The sequence below is a fragment of the Lissotriton vulgaris genome, unplaced genomic scaffold, assembly GCF_964263255.1.
Source record: "Lissotriton vulgaris unplaced genomic scaffold, aLisVul1.2 SCAFFOLD_1224, whole genome shotgun sequence".
In the NCBI taxonomy this organism is placed as follows: domain Eukaryota; kingdom Metazoa; phylum Chordata; class Amphibia; order Caudata; family Salamandridae; genus Lissotriton; species Lissotriton vulgaris.
Window position 1 is genome coordinate 405,745 of NW_028242734.1, and position 18,356 is coordinate 424,100.

General features: G+C 43.0%; 1 protein-coding gene across 1 annotated transcript in view; it reads left to right on the forward strand.

Annotated features, from left to right (window-relative positions):
• LOC147668858 (unconventional myosin-XVIIIb-like) overlaps nucleotides 1-18,356 on the forward strand; it is a gene marked incomplete at its 3' end in the record, with an annotated part of 694,293 nt that overhangs the window by 398,466 nt on the left and 277,471 nt on the right. Inside the window, exons 16-17 of the mRNA XM_086948392.1 lie at nucleotides 3,171-3,294; nucleotides 10,729-10,929. Of these exons, the coding sequence (XP_086804518.1) occupies nucleotides 3,171-3,294; nucleotides 10,729-10,929 (325 nt within the window). The remainder of the gene's footprint in view (nucleotides 1-3,170; nucleotides 3,295-10,728; nucleotides 10,930-18,356) is intronic.

Here is an 18,356-nt window from a genome sequence, read left to right on the forward strand (position 1 = left end):
AGCGCTGATCCAGAGATGCAGCAAGGCTCTGCTATGAGAGCCTGCATCATCGTCGAGGACCCCATGGATGGGGCTTGTGATGTGAAGTCTGGTGTCGAGGATGTGGTGCCCAGTCAGTGCAATGCATCAGTTCTAAACATCTACATAGCTGTGATACGGAATCTGGTGTCATCATCCAGACTGCCTTTAACAAAAGATGCGAGGGCCTGCGCTGAGGATGCATTGCATAGTGGCGGTTCTGATGGGTTTGTGGTTCTGATGATGGTCCTTCGACTGGCCCAGTACACGCAGCAGTGGAAATGTGTTGGTTCTACTCAGGTTTGTGCCATGCAGCAGAGGAGCTGCGTTGGTTTCACTGGATCCACAAAGGCTGGCTTAGCACCTTAGGTCCACTTCCAAGAGTCCAGATCTAAGGTGTCACCACTTGGTAGGGTAGACCTGGAGATAACAGAGTCCAGGTGCAGATGCAAGGTTGTTGGAAGCATGTTAAGTCCCTGGGACTTCAAATCATGAAGCCAGACAACTAGCCTTTGGAGTCACTTTGTGTTCTGCTTCAAGAGATGCAGGTCCAGTCCTCCTCATACAGGGTCCTTCTCACACAGGCAAGAGGTCAGCAGGACAGCATAACAGAGTTGTAGTCCTTCAGAGCAGCTGTCTGGGAGAGTGGAAGCCCTTTCAGCAGCACAGCAGTCCTTCTACCCTGCAGTGTATCTACAGGGTCAGAAGTGTTCTGAAAAGTTGTTGTTCGAGGTCCAGTATGTATACCCAGTTGTGTCTTTGAAGTGGGGAGAAGCTTCTAGAGGCATATCTTTGAAGTGTACAGGTGTCCTGGTCCTGGCTCCAAACTAACTACAAGGTGTGTGCGGACTTTTTTCTGTAGACAGGGTACAACTTATTCAAGCGTAGGTGGGGCTGGGTCCAGCTCCTCCATCCCATCCTGCCAGTGATAGTCCATCCAGTCACACCTATGCTTCTCATTGGGTGTGGCTGTATAGGATGAAACTAAAAGCCCAGCTGTCCACTAAACCCAGTCATGTGACCCAGACACAGGCTGCAGGCACTAAATGGCTGAGGCAAGAACATGCAAACTTTCTAAAATTGTAATTTTCAAAACTGTAATAACAAATCTGCCCTCACCATGAATTAGGATTTAACATTGTAACTCCAGAGACCCCAAATATAGATATGGTTATATCTTCTCATTAGGAAATACCACTTATAAAATGTAATCCGGCAACTCCGATGTTATCCTATTGTAGAGATAGGCCTTGCAGTAGTGAAAAACAAATTTGAGCGTTTTCTAAAACCAGGACATGTAAAACTTAAAAGCTTATGTCCTACTTTTTAAATACATTGAACCCTGCCCTCTGGGGTGTCCAGGCCTACCCTAGGGGTTACATATGTATTAAAAAGGAAGATTTGGGTGTGGCAAGAGATTTATTTTGCCTGGTTGAAATAGCAGTTTAAAACTGTACACACAGACTCGTTTAAAGCCAGAGACAGGTTTAAAGTGCTACTTAAGTGGGTAGCATAATGAGTGCTTCAGGTTTCCTCATAGCATTTAATTTACAGGCCCTGGGGACAGGTAGTGCCACTTTACCAGGACCTTATGAGTACATTAAATATGCCAATTGTGTATAAGCCAGCCTAGCTGGTTTTAAGGCGGGAGAAGAAGCACTTTAGCACTGGTTAGCAGTGGGAAAGTGTGCAAAGTCATATGGTCAGAAAAAACCTTAGTCAGCAAAGCAGGAGTTCTGAAGTGAAAAAGTTAAATGGAGAACCACGCTAATGATGCCAGGTGTAACAATAGGTGACTCCAATAGTGCAATTGAGGTCCCAAACACTTAAAATGAAATTCTCCAAGTGTTGCGAAACTTAACAGCAGTCAGTAATCGCATTTATATTAATTATGTTATTGATATGAAAATTTCACAGGCTCCTAATCAGTGCTCATTTCATTAGCACATGCTGTAGTGTGGCAATCTGGCCAATAAAAGCAATGACCTCCACAGTGATGGCATTTATTTAATTTAGTTATTGGTTTATTAGTAGTCAGAGCTAGCCCTTGCCCAGATTGCTCCCCACTTGTCATCTTTAATTGTCAATGTCTTGGGAAAATGGAAGGGGTAGGAAGAAGATGGCGGGGGTGGGCAGGAGAAAGGGGGAAAACACACTTAAGAACATTGTTTACTACACTTTTCTTTAGAGCCAATTTGGAGCAAGACTATTGCAGGCCGCTCCTGTGCCCTGCTCCTGAAGGTTGGCTCGCAGGGTGTGGGCCCAACCTGCCCATGCTAATGGCCGTCCCTGTTTGTGGTATTTATATAGCACAACCTAGCCACATTTGAAGCGCAGTGCTTTAAAAATAACCAGAGACACTGAAAGGAGTGGAAGTTAACAGTAAAAAGGAAAATGATACATTGGGGGAAAACAGCTAAAGAGAGGGTCGAGGAAGAAGGGTAGAGTCATATTAGGATGTTAGAGTACAGGGTATGTAACCATTTGAGTAACACAGGGTGATTATGTCTTCATATGCAGCATAAAGACTGCCTCCAGCACACCTGAAGAGTAGCATGCTACCCATCCTCAAATGCACGCTGGTGCCTTGTCAGGGGTATGAAGTGCTATATAATTTGAAATTACACAATATAACGCACCCAAAAAGGCTCCCAGTGACTAGCTGAACACCATTTGATCTGTTTGGACCAATTCCATCTGTAAACCGCGTATTACAACAATCTATTTCAAATATTGTGCGGCCCTATCCCATACACAGTGCACCCCACATTGGAATCTCTCGGCTGTGCTCCCTATTGGTGGAAAGTTATACTTGTTCAAAGAACTAAGCAAGCCAACATTCAACTGCTTTGCCATGCCTTAATATTTCTTGGATTTCAACACTTTTTGTCTGGAGGCGTGCATGAAAAGCCAGTGGCACAATTATCTGAGCACTTAGTGGTTGAAAGATACTCTATCACTCAGTGTGGTGCGAGTTCTAAAGTGTCACCCCAGGCCGTGCTAGAGAAGCTTGCCAAGAGAAAGAAATTGTCATAACCTGTTATTTTTTCCTCTTCACATCTGGTCCTTGAATAACGCCTGTGTGGCGCACCGAAGCATCCTTTCGACAGTTCCCCGTGAAGAGTGGTAATTTTAAATGTTTCCTGTGACAGGTTCGACGTGCAGCTCGCACAGGCCTTAGGTGAAGCCGCGTTCGAAAAGAGCCTTCGCGAGAAGGTGACGCAGGAAAACACAACCTGTCGATGGGAACTCGGAAAACTGCAGCACACGCTGGAGGTAAGAGTCCAACACCAGAGAATATTTTTTGGGTTATTTTCGTTCAAGAACATGTCACGCAGAGCCTTGCAAACTGAGACATATTCTCTCTCAGAATAAACATGGAATATTTTGAATTTTTGAAATATGTTTTACTATTAATAATTTTCAAAATAAAGTAAGCGCTTTATTTTTCTTTAAACACACACTTTCTTGAACTCATAAAATGAAGTTATGTTCACTGCCACCAGCTAGAGAAGGAATTGACAAGTTGGTGTTAAATGTCATTCATTGTTTATAAACACAATTGTAAGATATACACATTCCCTGAAATAGCTAAATGTTATTGTAAATGTGTTTGTATTTATATAGCGCCTGCTACCCCGAGGTCTCGTAGTGCTGTATTCATATCGCTGTAGAACCCTTCCTGGCTTTCCTGTGAGATGTCCACTCCTGGGCAACCCCAAGGTGAAGCCAGGCATCCATTGTGGAGATTAAGCAAGCTATCACCGAGAGTGGGACCCATGATTAGACTAGGCACCGAGGCGAGAATTATCAGGTCCTGGGAGATTGAGTCCAAGAGCCGCCGACGTGGGAATTGAACCCTGGTCCCGGGCCAGACCTCTGCATCAGGGTCTGCCACTCTAACCATTGAGCCACGCTTCTCCACAGATTAGACTGCAGGACACACAATTAGCTCTGTGCGAATGAGAACAAGTATAACAATTCCAAATGCCCCTGCAGTGTTTATCCAGAGTGTAGCTAGTCATACATGCACAAGAGCATCTTTGTCCTTGGGACTTAAAGAAGTCAGAAAAGGCACAATTGTGCGGAGACCCAATCACAGACGGATGTGGTTTCGTTGTAGAGATGCCATATAGGTTCACATCACCCAAGGGTTGTTCTTGGCCACACCCTGAAGCTCCAGCCATCCTATTTTATAAATTGATTCAAACCTGTTCGACTCTGTAATTGCACACAAGCTAAGTACATCCTATGAAAAAAAAAATTGAATCTGCATGATATCATCAACTAGTAGTGGGGTTTACATGTATCACGAGTACACAACATAGGCAGAGGTGAAATTGTATTTCTAAAGTGGATTCTCGTGCAGTTACCAAGCATAGGCTTTATGGGGCAAATGCATCATTGGTTTTTGCATTCGCAAACGGTGCGAATCGCAAAAATGGGCCGTTTGCAAATGCAAATCCAATTTTTGAGATGCATCAAGTTTTTTTTATTTTTCGCAATTTAAGAGATTGCCTTTTTTTGCAATTACTTAAATTGCGATTGCATCAATTAAAAAAAATTGCGAATTTGCACATTAGAAGTGTAAAATTAGCATGAAGTCAACCTTCATGCTAATTTTAGAAATGTTTCAAAAATGCACAAAAGTGAATTTTTTACACTTTCATTTTACACTCACACGTGCCCTTGGGCATGTATGTGTGAAAAAAGGACTGTATGTTACATTTCAGGGGTGGAGGGGGGGGTCCTTTGGACCCCCCCCTGCACCCTTGAAATTGCATTCTCATTTTGCGATTCCTTAATTGCGAATCGCAAAATGAGAATGCCTTCCCATTGATTCTTATGGGCCTCTAGGCACATAGGAATCAATGTAAAGGGATTCCTTATTTGCGATTCGCAAAATTGAGAATCGCAAATAAGGAAAAATAGGAAATCGCAAAAATATATGGGAATTTTTAATGCATAGGTATTTGCGATTTCTAAATTGCGATTACTTAATTTTCACAATTTAGGAATCGCAAATACCAACAATGATGCATGTGGGCCTATATGTGTTGTGTAAATTTTGTTGTCAATTTTTGTGAAAGGTATGATTTCGCAGTTAGTTTTCATGTGAGATACCAGGCAATTGCATTGCACATAATATACTTAATTACAAATAACTTTCATAGAAACTACACATATCAGGTAAGAAAAAACACAAATCGTTATTGGTCATCTCCAGTGACATTTGCCACTTACTAACGATTTGACAGTAAATGTAGACAACAAGGTTCATTTTGCTCTCTAGGTGCCGCATATTCAGTAACACAAAGGAGTATCTATTACAGGTAACACTGAGAAGTCTTAGCATTAGAACCAATCGGAAAAATAAGCATTGGCAAGCTGGTAGGTCTGGCGATGTTTTGTCATGGCTTTTTTAAAACGTTATTTTTGGGGGAGCTGCCAGGTGCTAGCCTTTATCTATAAAAAAAAAAATCCCCAAAAGTTAAAAAATAATATTTGGTCCCTGGAACTGAAGGTAAATACTTTGGGGCTCATTTATGAGCCCCTGCGTCACTTTTGCGCCACCGGTGCGGCACTTTTTGTGGCGCACCAGTGGTGTAAAAAATGCACAATGTTGCGCCATATTTACGAAGTGACGAATCTAGGTAGATGCATCACTTCATGAACCCCTGCGCTACATTATACCTGTGCCAGGTATAATGTATGCAGGGTGGGAGTACCCCCGCAAAAAAGGTTCGTAGGAGTGGCGCAGCAAAATCTATGAGATTTTGCTACATCACTTCCAGGATGCCAATGCGTCAAAACCTTATGCCTGCCTCATGGCAGGCGTAAGGGTGACGCAGGCCCTTTCACATGGAACATTGCTGGAGTTGGGTCAGGCTTCCGATACAAATCCAGCAATGCGCCACTTTTTGTGCTGACAGATACATCAATTATACTGACGTATCTTCCTTGCGACATGATGCATCATATTGTAAATATGCTGCATCATTGGTATAGCAAGGAGGGTGCACTTATAAGTGGCGCATCGCTGCTTTCACGCAGCAATGCACCATTTCTCGTAACCGAGGCCATTTGCAAGACAAAGTGCTGCTTGTGAAAGAGCAGAATGTTGCCACTCAGAGTGAAATCAGCCCATGGCTGGAGTGGACAGACCTGTAGTCTCGTACTGTGTGCTGTAGTGGACGGAGGAAAAATGTGGATGCGACATTTATGTCTGCGATATTTTGTTCACGATATTATGGGCACTCGACATACCTTCTTCAATATTCCTTATTCAAACACCAACAGACCAATCGAAGAAGAGGGCTGACTGAAAGCCCCTGAAAGGAAGTTAATTATATACATCATTTTAGTAAAGAAAATAAAAAGCTCTTGCCTAACACCAAACGAAATAAATCCAATCCTACCCACTAGGCTGAAAAGTATCCCATTGTGCTAACGTTTCAGCTCCATTCTGGGGCAGCCAGGTAGAGGGCTAGAACTTGGCTAGGACATGTAGGGCCATTAAAAAAGTGAAGGTGCAGCGTGCAGGTCAGTAATGGAATGCAGGAATGGAACGAGAAATATGATTGCGCAAAATTGCTACCGCAGTATTGGGAGATTAAAGGGGTAAATTCTGCTTCGATCAGATTGGACCAAGCATGTTGGTTTGCTTGTCAGCGAGGTATGTTGCCAGCTGTTTCAGCAGTGCCGAGTGTGTTACACTGAGGCTTGTTTTAGAACGTGAGACTTTATGAGTATTTAGTGGAAGAGACAAAGCAATAAAAACGCAATCAGGCTGTGTTTTCCACAAGCTGTATGGAATTGTGGGCAGATCTCAAAACATAGGCAGCTGCTGTTCTTGAAAATGGAGACACACTCCCTTTGTAAGCGAATAGGAGCAGAATCTTCGTGTGGTTAGTCAGTCGATTTGAGAGCTTGTCTCCCAGAAGAATGGACGGCGGTGCTGCTAAAGAGAGCAGCGGCGTCTGGACACTTCATCTCTTTCAACTGGAAGTGGCCCCGGGCTCCCTGGGCGGCGCTCACCCTGATGGAGAGAGCTTGGAGCCTGCACTTCAGCTAAAGGCAGGCTGGGAGCAGTCACATCATGCATTATTACCACTCCAGGTGCTCACTTTGTGCTAGTAATTAAACGTGAGTTAACTCTGTCTTGTGCTGTATTCATTATTGTTGTATCAGCACTTGCATAGCACAGGTCTGGTATTGCACGGTGGGCCAGATATATTCAGGGGCCCCATGCACTGATTTAAAGTGGGCCCTTTATCTTCAGCTGTCCCTGCGGGGCATCTACCTTGCCATGCCTGGCATATGGTAGGATCCTCAAATTGTCCCAGAAGGGAGCGTTCACCCTGCCAGTCCACAGGCCTCAGCCGAACAGGAAAGGCAGGGCCTAGGGAACTCAAGAACTGGCTGACCAGACACGAAGCATTATCTAGCAAATGAAGGGTAAATTACCTGAGGCTATCTGTGCCATGAAACCAATCTTCAACAGGTCACCATATTTTGGGCAAGGTACTAGGCACTGGAAGGAGCCCACACTCTAAAGAGAGTTTCTTCCCACAAACATTGGCCCGCAGTAATTGCTGGACTTCTTGACTTTTCACAGCTAGGATTGTTTTCAAAGCTTGACATGTATCTGCTCACAGGTGTTGTCTTTCGCTGTTTACTCTCTTTATACCTGCAGTAGGTGTCAGACTCTTCTGCCATAGCACATGGAGGGTTAAGTTGCCCCTGCCCAAGGTAGTGAGGAGGGAGAATTATAGAGGGAGAGTTGATACTTCACTAGTGTAAGCAAGACACGATTCCACGAGAGTGAGACCCAGCATGATTCAGTGTATGGTCAGAGTGAATAATTTTGGTTGCCTTTGGTTAGCATTTTGCCCTGAGTGTTGCACACATTCTGCTAATGAAAGCTGTTTGGAAGATACTGTTTTCAAAAGTTTCATAGCTCCTAACACAGTAGCGCTAGATAGATCATACACTGAACATGCCATGTTCCTACAGGGTGTCAAGTATACAGACTAGGTAGAGTACCCGCTCTTGTGCGACTAACATCAAACTTAGGTCACACAGAAATCCTTACCGAATCCTAATAACATTTCTCTTGAGATGCCAAGGTACAGTTTGAGGAAACTTGGCCTTTTTTGCTGTGCCTTTAACATCCCAGCACTCATCAGTGCCCTGGACCAGAGAGGATGGTGATCTGGCTTCAGTGCACCAGCAGGTCGCTGTGTGGGGCAGACCTGGACTACGCCATTGTGACACTACCAATGTTCCATGCTGTGAGCTCATCTGGCTGGTCACCAGGGAAGTTGTTCTCATCTGGTCAACTAGAGATGTTTTACTTTTAGAGGACATCACAGGGGTGCACAGGAGCTGCAGCAACAGCACAATCATCATCACGTGATGTCAACAGAAATAGGGAGTTCATCCTTGGCTAACATGTTACTCAGTTATAACTTCCGGCAGCAGAGGTCAGCCAAGGTCAGCATGGAGTTGTCAAAAACGAGGATCCTTTCACACTGCGTGGTATTACTGCTTCTTTCCTCCCTCACTTCTGATTTGTTTCAGCTCTCTGACCCTTCCCCCTTTAGTCGTAGATGTATCAAATCATTAAGGTGACAATATATAAAATGTAGAAATTGAGAGTGGTACATAGTCCAATTATTCATACCGATCGAGGCTTGTAATTTCTCTAGCTAGATATACTTCCTTCATTGTGGGGCTTGCATTTTTCGAGGTCACACAAAGAATTGGACTAGAAGCTAAAAGTAACAATGGAAACATGTCAATATCCGCCTCATATTACAGCAAGTTCCCCCATCAATTAATTATTGTATAAATAGAGTCAAAAGATTAATTTTGTATCACTTTTGCAACAATAATATACAGCATTATGTTAAATACGGGATTAAGTACCCCTGTCTGGACAAGGATATTGCAAGTCTCCAAGGAGTTCCTTGACTATATGGAAGCACAATGAAAAATTTGACCTTTGATATTCCTCATTGTGTGCAAGAATCGGGTGCGTTATCTCATACACTATGTGCACCTCATGCCTCTTCCTATTCAAAATACATTACAGAGCTGACAAGTTCGCCTGTGTTATTTATGACATCTTCTACTGATCCTGCCCATTTAACCCTCAGAACTTTGAATGTAGGATTTTTAAATTTTTGGAAAAAACTATATGTTCCAGACCCCAATTTGTTGTTCAATAAAAAGGCACAACTTGCTGAAGGTCTCAAGCATAATTCATGCCTATGCTGAAGGATAGTGCACAAAGTAGTTAATTAGCTCCATTTGCACTCTGCACATTTTATTTAACAAGGTTACATAGCTGCTCACTATCAGATTGGAGGCATAAGTTCGTAAACTTATTTTGCCATAGTCACGAACATTTTGGGCACTTGCTAAAACGGGATCATAACTAAGTCTCAGGAAACCATAGTTTCAATTTAGTCACGTATGTTTGAGCTCACTTAATGATTCTGTGTTCCTCTCTTACATCATATCTGTCTTTTAAATTATTAGTAGGAGCCATAAAACGATACAATGGGTTGGTAGCTTCTATTTTCGATTTACGTATTTTCCACGTCTTGTCCTTACCTTACACCCTTTGGGGCAAACAGGCACCTGTTGAGGTCAAGGGGTGGAACAAGGGAGTTAACATTGTCAGGTCAAGGGGAGTCAAAGTGTACATGATGTCACTTCCACAATCCATGGGCCCGATTCACAGAATGAACTTAAGACTCAATCCTAAACTTACTACTGTTTTGGCATTCACAGAATGCACTTACTCATTTCGGTATTCACAGAAGTTAGGACTCCAAACTTTAGGACTCCTAAATGCCTTCTGTGAATACCGAAAGTCTTAAAATTAGCATTTTTCTCAATTTTCTCCAAAACAGTAGTAAGTTTAGGATTGAGTCTTAAGTTCATTCTGTGAATCGGGCCCTCCGTGTTTTAGTCAGTAGATGCCATTGAAGACCTCTTTGGCAATAAGCTTCCTCAGAAGCCAGAAATCTCTCAATTTTGTTCTTCATGACCTATCGCTCTCTTTCCATCATTAAAGACCTTAACTGTCCTTCGATCCTTGTGATTGGCTAACCGTTACATAGTTTTAGAATCCAAAAGAAGTCCAAAGGCAGCCATAAAATAGGTTATAATTATAAAGTTTATTGGGCTTAGTTACAGGTTTAGATGGTAAGTAGAAGATATCAAGTTCAGGCCCACCAGGAGCAGCATCCTTGCTGCTCAGCCCACACACTCCATCTGTCTCTCTCTCCAGTCCACCAGACACTCCAGCATTCCACTACCGCATCAAGTATACCAACATTCCACACACATCACATGTTACAACATTGTTGTTACAACACATGGCATTACCATGATTGATGTGAATATATAGAGATTTGATTTGTGAATCAAATAATGTATTTTCAAAGTGTGCATTTAGAGTTCTAAGAATTAAATTGAAAGAACCCAATAGACGAACTCTAAAGAACATAAAGGCTATATTTAGAATTCTATTACGGCTAATAGTGTATTTTTCATTGAATCCTGTTTCTTATACTACATTTCCCAATCTTTCTTCAGTTTTTTTAACAAATACTTTATCTGAATGTCAAAAATATAGGAGACCCTGAAAGAAAGACTACTACATAAACGCATTACAATTTAACTTTTTTCATACAGCAAAAGGAAAAGGAAACTGAGAAGCTAAATAAACGGATTGAAGTACTTGTGACGCAGGTGGACGAGCTCTCGTCATCAGATTCACTCGATGAGAATGCAGTAGCGTCGCTGAGAAAACGAGTCTGGGAGCTGGAAGCCAGTGCGTCTGAGCAAAGCCAACAGCTGAGCGAGCAAGCCAATTCCATTCAACAACTCGAACAGGTAATATCCTTCATAAATTGAACACCTACCATTTGACATCATTTAACCGCATCGCTGCTGCGGTGATTTTTGCGCTGTGCGGCATTTTTAAAAATACTGCGTTACATGACGAGCTCAGCTTGTCATCAGCACACGCCACCCGTGGCTGATGACGAGCTGAGCTCGTCATCAGCATCGAAGGGGTTAACATACATTTTGCTTAGCTCTCTGTGATCCTTGCCATGACAGAGCACACCTAGAGGACAAGTAGTGCTTACGTTTGTAGAACAGTAAGTGCCATGACCCAAAGAATTGCTCACAAGTCTGCGGATGTCTCTATTGAAAGTCGGCATGCTGGGTACCAAGGTTGCATAGTCTTGATTCCACCACATTATGCTTTACTCCACCCACATACACTCCCAGTCCCTTGATTTCACTCTTGCAGGTTACTGCTTACTTCCTCTATCACTTTTTTACTTCTTTCCTCCTCTGTATTTCCCTAGCTTCCTATGTGTCTGATGAGGAAATGTACCTGTGGGTCCCGAAAAAGGAGTTTTCGGGAGCCCCACCTGCAACCGCCAGCTCAAATTAAGCAATGAGTATAAGGGTTTTTGAGAAATGCGTATCGCCACTTCAGGGAAACTCAGAAGTATTCATGAAAATGGGCTGGCAACCAAATTTGCCAGGCAGATTGAATTTTTTTTGGACCTTTTTGTGCTAGAGCAAATGTCAAAATATTAACATTTCATGCATTCACTAATTCAGAAACATAGTTACACGTGTGAATAATGCAGTTTGGGGGAACATACCTGCACATTTCTGGGATACAAAATGTGCAGTCAGTGACAGGCATTCAATCATGATAAAAATGGTTTTCACACTTCTGCGGGACATCCTGGCAGTCCACAAGGGTCTGAAGGATATCCTCATTGCCTGAATCTCCAAAAATGATGGAAATGTGCACTCTTAAGGGTATGCCTATGTTTTCAGTAAATGTCTGGCTTTTTAATAAGTCTCAAAGTATTCCTGGAATATTCATAGAAAGCTACAACTTTCGAATTTCTAGGCATATTCGTATGGATACATTAGGGGTGGGCGGGCAGTTAACTCTGCTCCGCAGGATAGAGTTTTCCGAATTTTGCGACTACGCGATCAGCTCGAAGCGTGGAGTTCAGCAAAAAACTCCAATTCTACCACGTAGCAGAGTTTGCCTCCACCGCCTCCCCCCCATTAGATTATCCACAGGCCTGTAAGAAAGCACCAATTCTTAACACACTTTTTCTATTCATGGGGACCTGGGGGGCACCATGCTGCCCCACCGCAATCTTCCTTTTGCCTTACAATTTTTACCGGAACTTGTAGTCCTCTCTTGTAGTCACATCTTGGATCTGTGCGACTACCGCCCTCTACCCACAATACATATCCCGACAGCACCTCTGATGCCTTTAACTTTGATCATATTGAAGTCCATTTTTGTCATGTGCATCGCAATGAGGTGCACCGCCACATTCATCCTGCACCTCGACCACCGGCATCCAGTGGGCTCCCTCACGTTGCGATGGAGCAACGTGAGGGAGCTGTTTCCCCGTGAACATGATACTGGGTCATAAAAGTAATAGGGCATAGCAGGTTATGCTGACAGCAATGTCACTCTCTGTTCTGGAGCCCATCAGTCCCCACCATCAGGTCAGTGTGTCATTATAAATGGAGGCCCATGGCTCAAAGCACACTCACTGTGGGCTATCTCCTCCGCTGAAATCGCCACAGCCTTCGTCTGTGGCCTACTCCCCATCCCGACCTGTAACGTACTCCTGAAAGCCCAATAGTATGTCTCCAGGCAGACACACCTCCAAAGTCTCAAGTCATACTGTTCCGGGTTGGCCTCTGAGACATGGAATCACATGCAGCCATGTCCCACTCCTACGAGCAGGACTCAAGCGCTGTCAAGCACTGCTCTGTCTGAACAGGTGAGTAAGACTAGCTGCAACTGCTATTTTTTCAGCTCTCCACTCGGTTCTAGGGCGGAGCGGAACGCTGCGGAATTCCACAGAGTTTTTGAGCAATTCTGTCAAATTCCACGTAGTATAACTCTGTGCACTCCGCCCACCCCTAGCATACATTGCCACACGTGGAACCGCCATACAAAGGGGCATTTATAGCATACCATTTTTGTTTCTCTATGGCAAAAATGTTTTCCTCCCCTTGCATCTTTGGCATGCACTGCATAAAACCTCACATATTAACTAATTCATAGCATGTTCTTTGACCTCATTGAAAACGTAACTGATTACAACATTGATGACATCACTGTCCACGGCAAGGGCACAATTTGTAAATATTTTAGTTAACTATAACTTATGAATTTCCATGGGTTTCTTAAGTTTAAAATGTTAAGTTTTCGCTGACATTTTCACTTAACTATAACACCACTTTAACCTTTGCTTTTTTTAATGAACATTTATAAATATTCATATAGGCAGTTGCTATAATTGTAATTTTACTAGTGCACTAATATGCTTTAAATCTAAAAACCACTGATTTTATTTGCACACATTTCTTACATAGCTTCCACAAGAAGCCAAAAGTTTATAACATTTGTCTTCATTCTAAGAACTACTGGTTCCGCACACTATAGGCTATGCACACAATAATTCATCCATGTATGTAAACTTTGTCAGCTGCACTGCAATCAGTGCATTCCTTGTTTTGTGCTGGTGTTTTTTTATTGCAGAGTTTTATATAGCGCAAACTTGACCTTGGGTATCAGAGCGCTTTACATAGCACCAGTTACGTTACATGAGGACACACATTCATTTTTATTAGGCACAAGGAGATTATATGATTTTCCCAGAATCACATGATGTTCAGCGTCATTGCAGAGACTCGAACCCAGTTCACCAGATTCGAGGCTGACCGCCCTAGCCGTTAGTCCAACTCCTCTCCCAAAGGACTCATTTTAGATAACCTGTTCTCTTGCCATTGTCCTGTGATCGAAAGTCTCAGTTGTGATTTTGCCTATCCTTTCAGGTTATGTCCCTGCCCAGGTACCATCATTCATGTTGTGTCTGCATTGCATGAGAGGTCTCTGTGTCACACTTCAGTCCCATTGAACACATCACCACAGTGCCTGGCTACAGCCTTGGTCGTGTTCGACAACCCAATAGATACCAATAGACCCGATTCAGGTGGGAGAATCACAATTTTTAAAGCCAATACTACTTTAATTTAGATTTCTTCTGCCTCAAATGGCTCCACTTTCAGTGCAAGTCATTGGGGGGAAAAAGGGCCAGATCATTTTTTAAATCTCTCTCTTTCTGCTTTCCCAATGTTGGCCTCTACAAAAGCCCAGGCCCATTTATGATCTAGCACTGCCTTCTGATCAAGAATGACTGCAGACATCCGTCCAGCCCACATTGTCTTTGCCCAGTGGAGGCCCAGGCAGCAGCAGTTGCTATGGGGCAGCAGTGGTCGGGTGGGAGGGAGAGGTGGGGAATTAATAAAAAAAGGAAAATATCACTTTCCTGCCGGCCTCTGGTTCTCTTCCGTCCTCTTCGGTTGACGCTGGAAGCAGACTCTCCAAAGCCAATCATGAATCTGTTGTCACCAGCATGAGAGCAGCGTTGTGATTGGTCTGAGTGGCACGTTTCGGTACTCAGTCAAGCAGTGGGAGCCTGTGCATGTGCTCCAAACTGCTGTCCAATACAGCCGGGTGTAGAGTATGCTAAGTGTGCATGTCTGTTTGGCAGGCCCAAGATGACCCGCAAAAAAGTAATGCACACATAGAAAGTGCTCATGACTCGTCACCCCGGCTCTGTGGGCAGCACTCGCACCTTCAGAGCCAGTACTGAAAAATAAAATGATATTTACATGGTGGTATTATCATTTTATTTTTCCTGTGGGGCGATGCTCCTCCACCTTATTGGAGGAGCCGCCTCTGAGCCCAGGCACTGAACTAAGTTCAAATGAATTGTTAGTGCTAAAGTCAGGGTTTAGACCACTGTATGGACTATCTGGTATTGTTGCACAGACTGTCTGGGACGCGACCTTTCTCACAGGCCACCAGTATAACTGCTATCAGTTGGCTCATATGGCATACAGTGCATGTTACAGCAGGCCAGTGCTTCAGACAGCAGTGATTTGTGCATCATCATTGAATTGTATTGTAATTGCATTTACTACCCCTGATGAAGTGTCGAAGCGCTTTTTTCGGCGAGTAGCACGATACTCTGGAACCCATAAAGGATTAGTGTTGAATTAGTATAGTGAAATATGAAAGTAATTTGAGTGGTGGATAGGTTAGTCAGGTATTTGGATTGGGAAGGATAGCGAAGGGATAGAAGATGGAAAACGGTTTGCATTTATATAGAGCTTGTTACCCCGAATGGGGTATTGAAGCGATTTTGGGGCAAGTAGCACACTACTCCAGAACCCATAAAGATGAATCAAGGAACAATTTATATCTTCATTGTGTGACCATTTTAGTCTTGTGAGCCGGGCTTAAGGTAGAATACCTCCATAACCATTTCCTTCAAAGAGTTCTTGCTCCTGCTGTTTCCTAAAAGTAACTTTTCATCGATCTGGGTCCTGCCTCTCAGGTCTTTAATCATGCTACTATGCAGACCTTTGGTGAGGCTGCAGACTCCAGCTCAGGCTGTAATGCAGCATGCAAGACTGATCTGCTGTAATTGGTGACATCTGCACATCTTTTTCCTGACAGCGCTTGGCACTGGTTGCAAATATTGGTCTTCCTTTTAGTTAGCCAAGGATCCTAATTTTGTGCTCTGCAGTTGTGCTGTCAAGTCATGCTGTGTACGGCAGCAAGGAGCCTCTGCAGCAACATCACCAGTTTATTAAGGAAGCACATTTAATGGGATTTGGTGCTATATTGAGAACCAGTTTTAAAAGTTGCTTTCTTTTTAACTAAGCACCTGCCGGTGAACAACCTATCACTCAATTTTATCTGTATTTACTCAGAAAAATTGAAAGACCAGTACTTTCAGACTTCGAGAAAGTATAGAAAGCAGGCAAATAAGGCATAGGAGTGTGAGGGCGTTGGCCCCTCTTTCTTACCCATGACGATCCACTTCACACACACACAAAGTACACGTCTCCTCTCATGTTTTCCACACTCACTTTCTTAGGGATTGGACCATGACAGAGCCCTCTCCATCGGCGTGACAGCCGCAATTCAGGCTATGTTTAAAACCTTAACTGCGGTACGATTTACCGCGGTGTGCTGCAGATTTTAAAAACCCACTTTACATGACGAGCTCAGCTCGTCATCAGCATACGAGTGCCGTAGCTGATGACGAGCTGAGGTCGTCAATATCAGCGAAGGGGTTAATGAACTGTGCATGTCAGACTGGCTGGTGTTATTACTATGAATAGCCTGACATGCACAGTTTAGGCCTCTGCTTCAACAGCTGGAAGGCAGCAAGAAGCACAGCCCCATGCTGTGATTGTCTGCTTCAACCAATCCTAGCACAATTGCTATGCTGTTTAGCATTGTAAGCAGCAAGCGAGCAGTGCTTGGATCGGTTCAATGCTTTTATCCAGCAAGCAACGCGAGGCAAGAGCTGGACGCATGCTGTAGCCTATGGAGAGAAAAGATTAATTTAAACTTTTATAAAATAGTTTGAAAGCCATTTATTTGCCTCACCAATGTCTAAAGGGAGCAGACACCACAGAAAGAAATTTTTTTTGTGTGACTGAATGTTCTCCCTGTTAAGATTAGCCAGGGTCCTATGCTCGTCTTGCTCTAAGTTACTACTTTCTACAAGGGACATAACTTGTAACCCCTGCAAAACACCAGTTTCAGATGCTAGAACTTGAGCTGTGGATTCTTACTGCAGAAGAAAGAACATACCCCACTGAAAAAGGATTTGGACACAACTGTCTCCTTTCAAGCAGGGCAGCACTGGAAACCAAAATAAAAGGTGGTAAAAAAGTTCAACCCTGTCCAGCACTTTAGGTGGTCATGATTAGAATGTGATTGGTCTGTGGGGGCTTCAGAGAGTCATGGTAAACAATCTTGCTCTGAAACCATCCCACTAGCTTGCATCCTACCGAAAAAAAGCCTGAGTGGCATAAAGGCAAGTCTGGCCCTGCTTTTAAATGTCCCCCTACGGACTGCCTACATTTCTAGCATATCTAGGTCCTGAACACTGCACAGCCAGCTCTAGTAAAGAGTGCTGCTGCATCCAATCAGGAAGATGCCTTGTAGACATTTAACTACTCTGACCTCATTTGTTTAATTTTAAAATGAAGTATTGTTGAAATGGTACAAGGTTGGATCCTATGATGACCAGAGGTAGCTAGGAAGTATAACACAAGTATAAAGTTGATTGGTTACTTCAAGAGAAGTGATAGAGCGCGCAGGTCACCCGGCTCTGAGTTTACCAGATTTTCACGCACTTGGGCCCATGACGTGATTATGACACTAATTTGTGAGTCGGGCGAGTTTACACACCACTATCAGTATTTTGTATGTGTCTTCTTTAACACTATTACCATGGCACCTGACTTACCACAGGTACATATTCTCCTAATGAATCAGGAGCTAGTTGTAGACAAGAGACAAGTTAATCCTAAAAATTACTCTATTCATTCAATAATACTTTGCAATTCTTCAATGACCACAGACACCTGGGGGGTTTTAAGGATTTTTATATAGTAAGTAAAATTCAAAGTGACAAGAGAATAAGACTGATGCAAATCAGAACATCAATGATCAAGATTACAACAATAATATAACTATGGATAAGGGCAAGCACCATTTGAGGGCGAGAGGAAAATCTTCTGGGTAAGGGTAACAGGGAACATACTATTCAGTTTCAGGCTTATACTAGGGAAGGTAAGTTTAAAACACATTAGTCAGTGAATTCCTAATAACCTATAAGTGATTCAAACCCTAATCTTCGTCTATCTATTAACCTAAACTTAGATCCTAAACATCAATAATGTTCATCACACTATTCAAGCAAAAACAGTTTCAATATGCCCTATAGGAAGGGGAAAAATGGAACATACTAATAAACAGTGGCATATGCGACATTAGAGAGAACAGAGAGAATATCATGGGCATAGAGGCTGAAAGTAACTGTGGCAGCAAAGTCAATAATATATACTCCCAATACCGCAAAGGTGTGGGTAAAAAAAAAGACCTTTAAACACACTAAAGAACAATAAGGCGAAGCATGAATCTCTATGAGGTGAGAGTAGAACAAGTGAATAGAGTGCTTAAATGGTAACACACCAACTTACTTTAAAAATCGAAAATGTTCTGAAAAGCAATCTTCTAAAAATAGAGCAAAGGTATACGAGTAGAAACGTCACCAATAAGAGAAAAACATATTTGGCAACAAAATCAACAAAGTAGAACGAGGCCATGACTATAACGCCAAGTAACTTACTTAGCGAAGCGAAAGGTAAACAAGTCACAGGACATG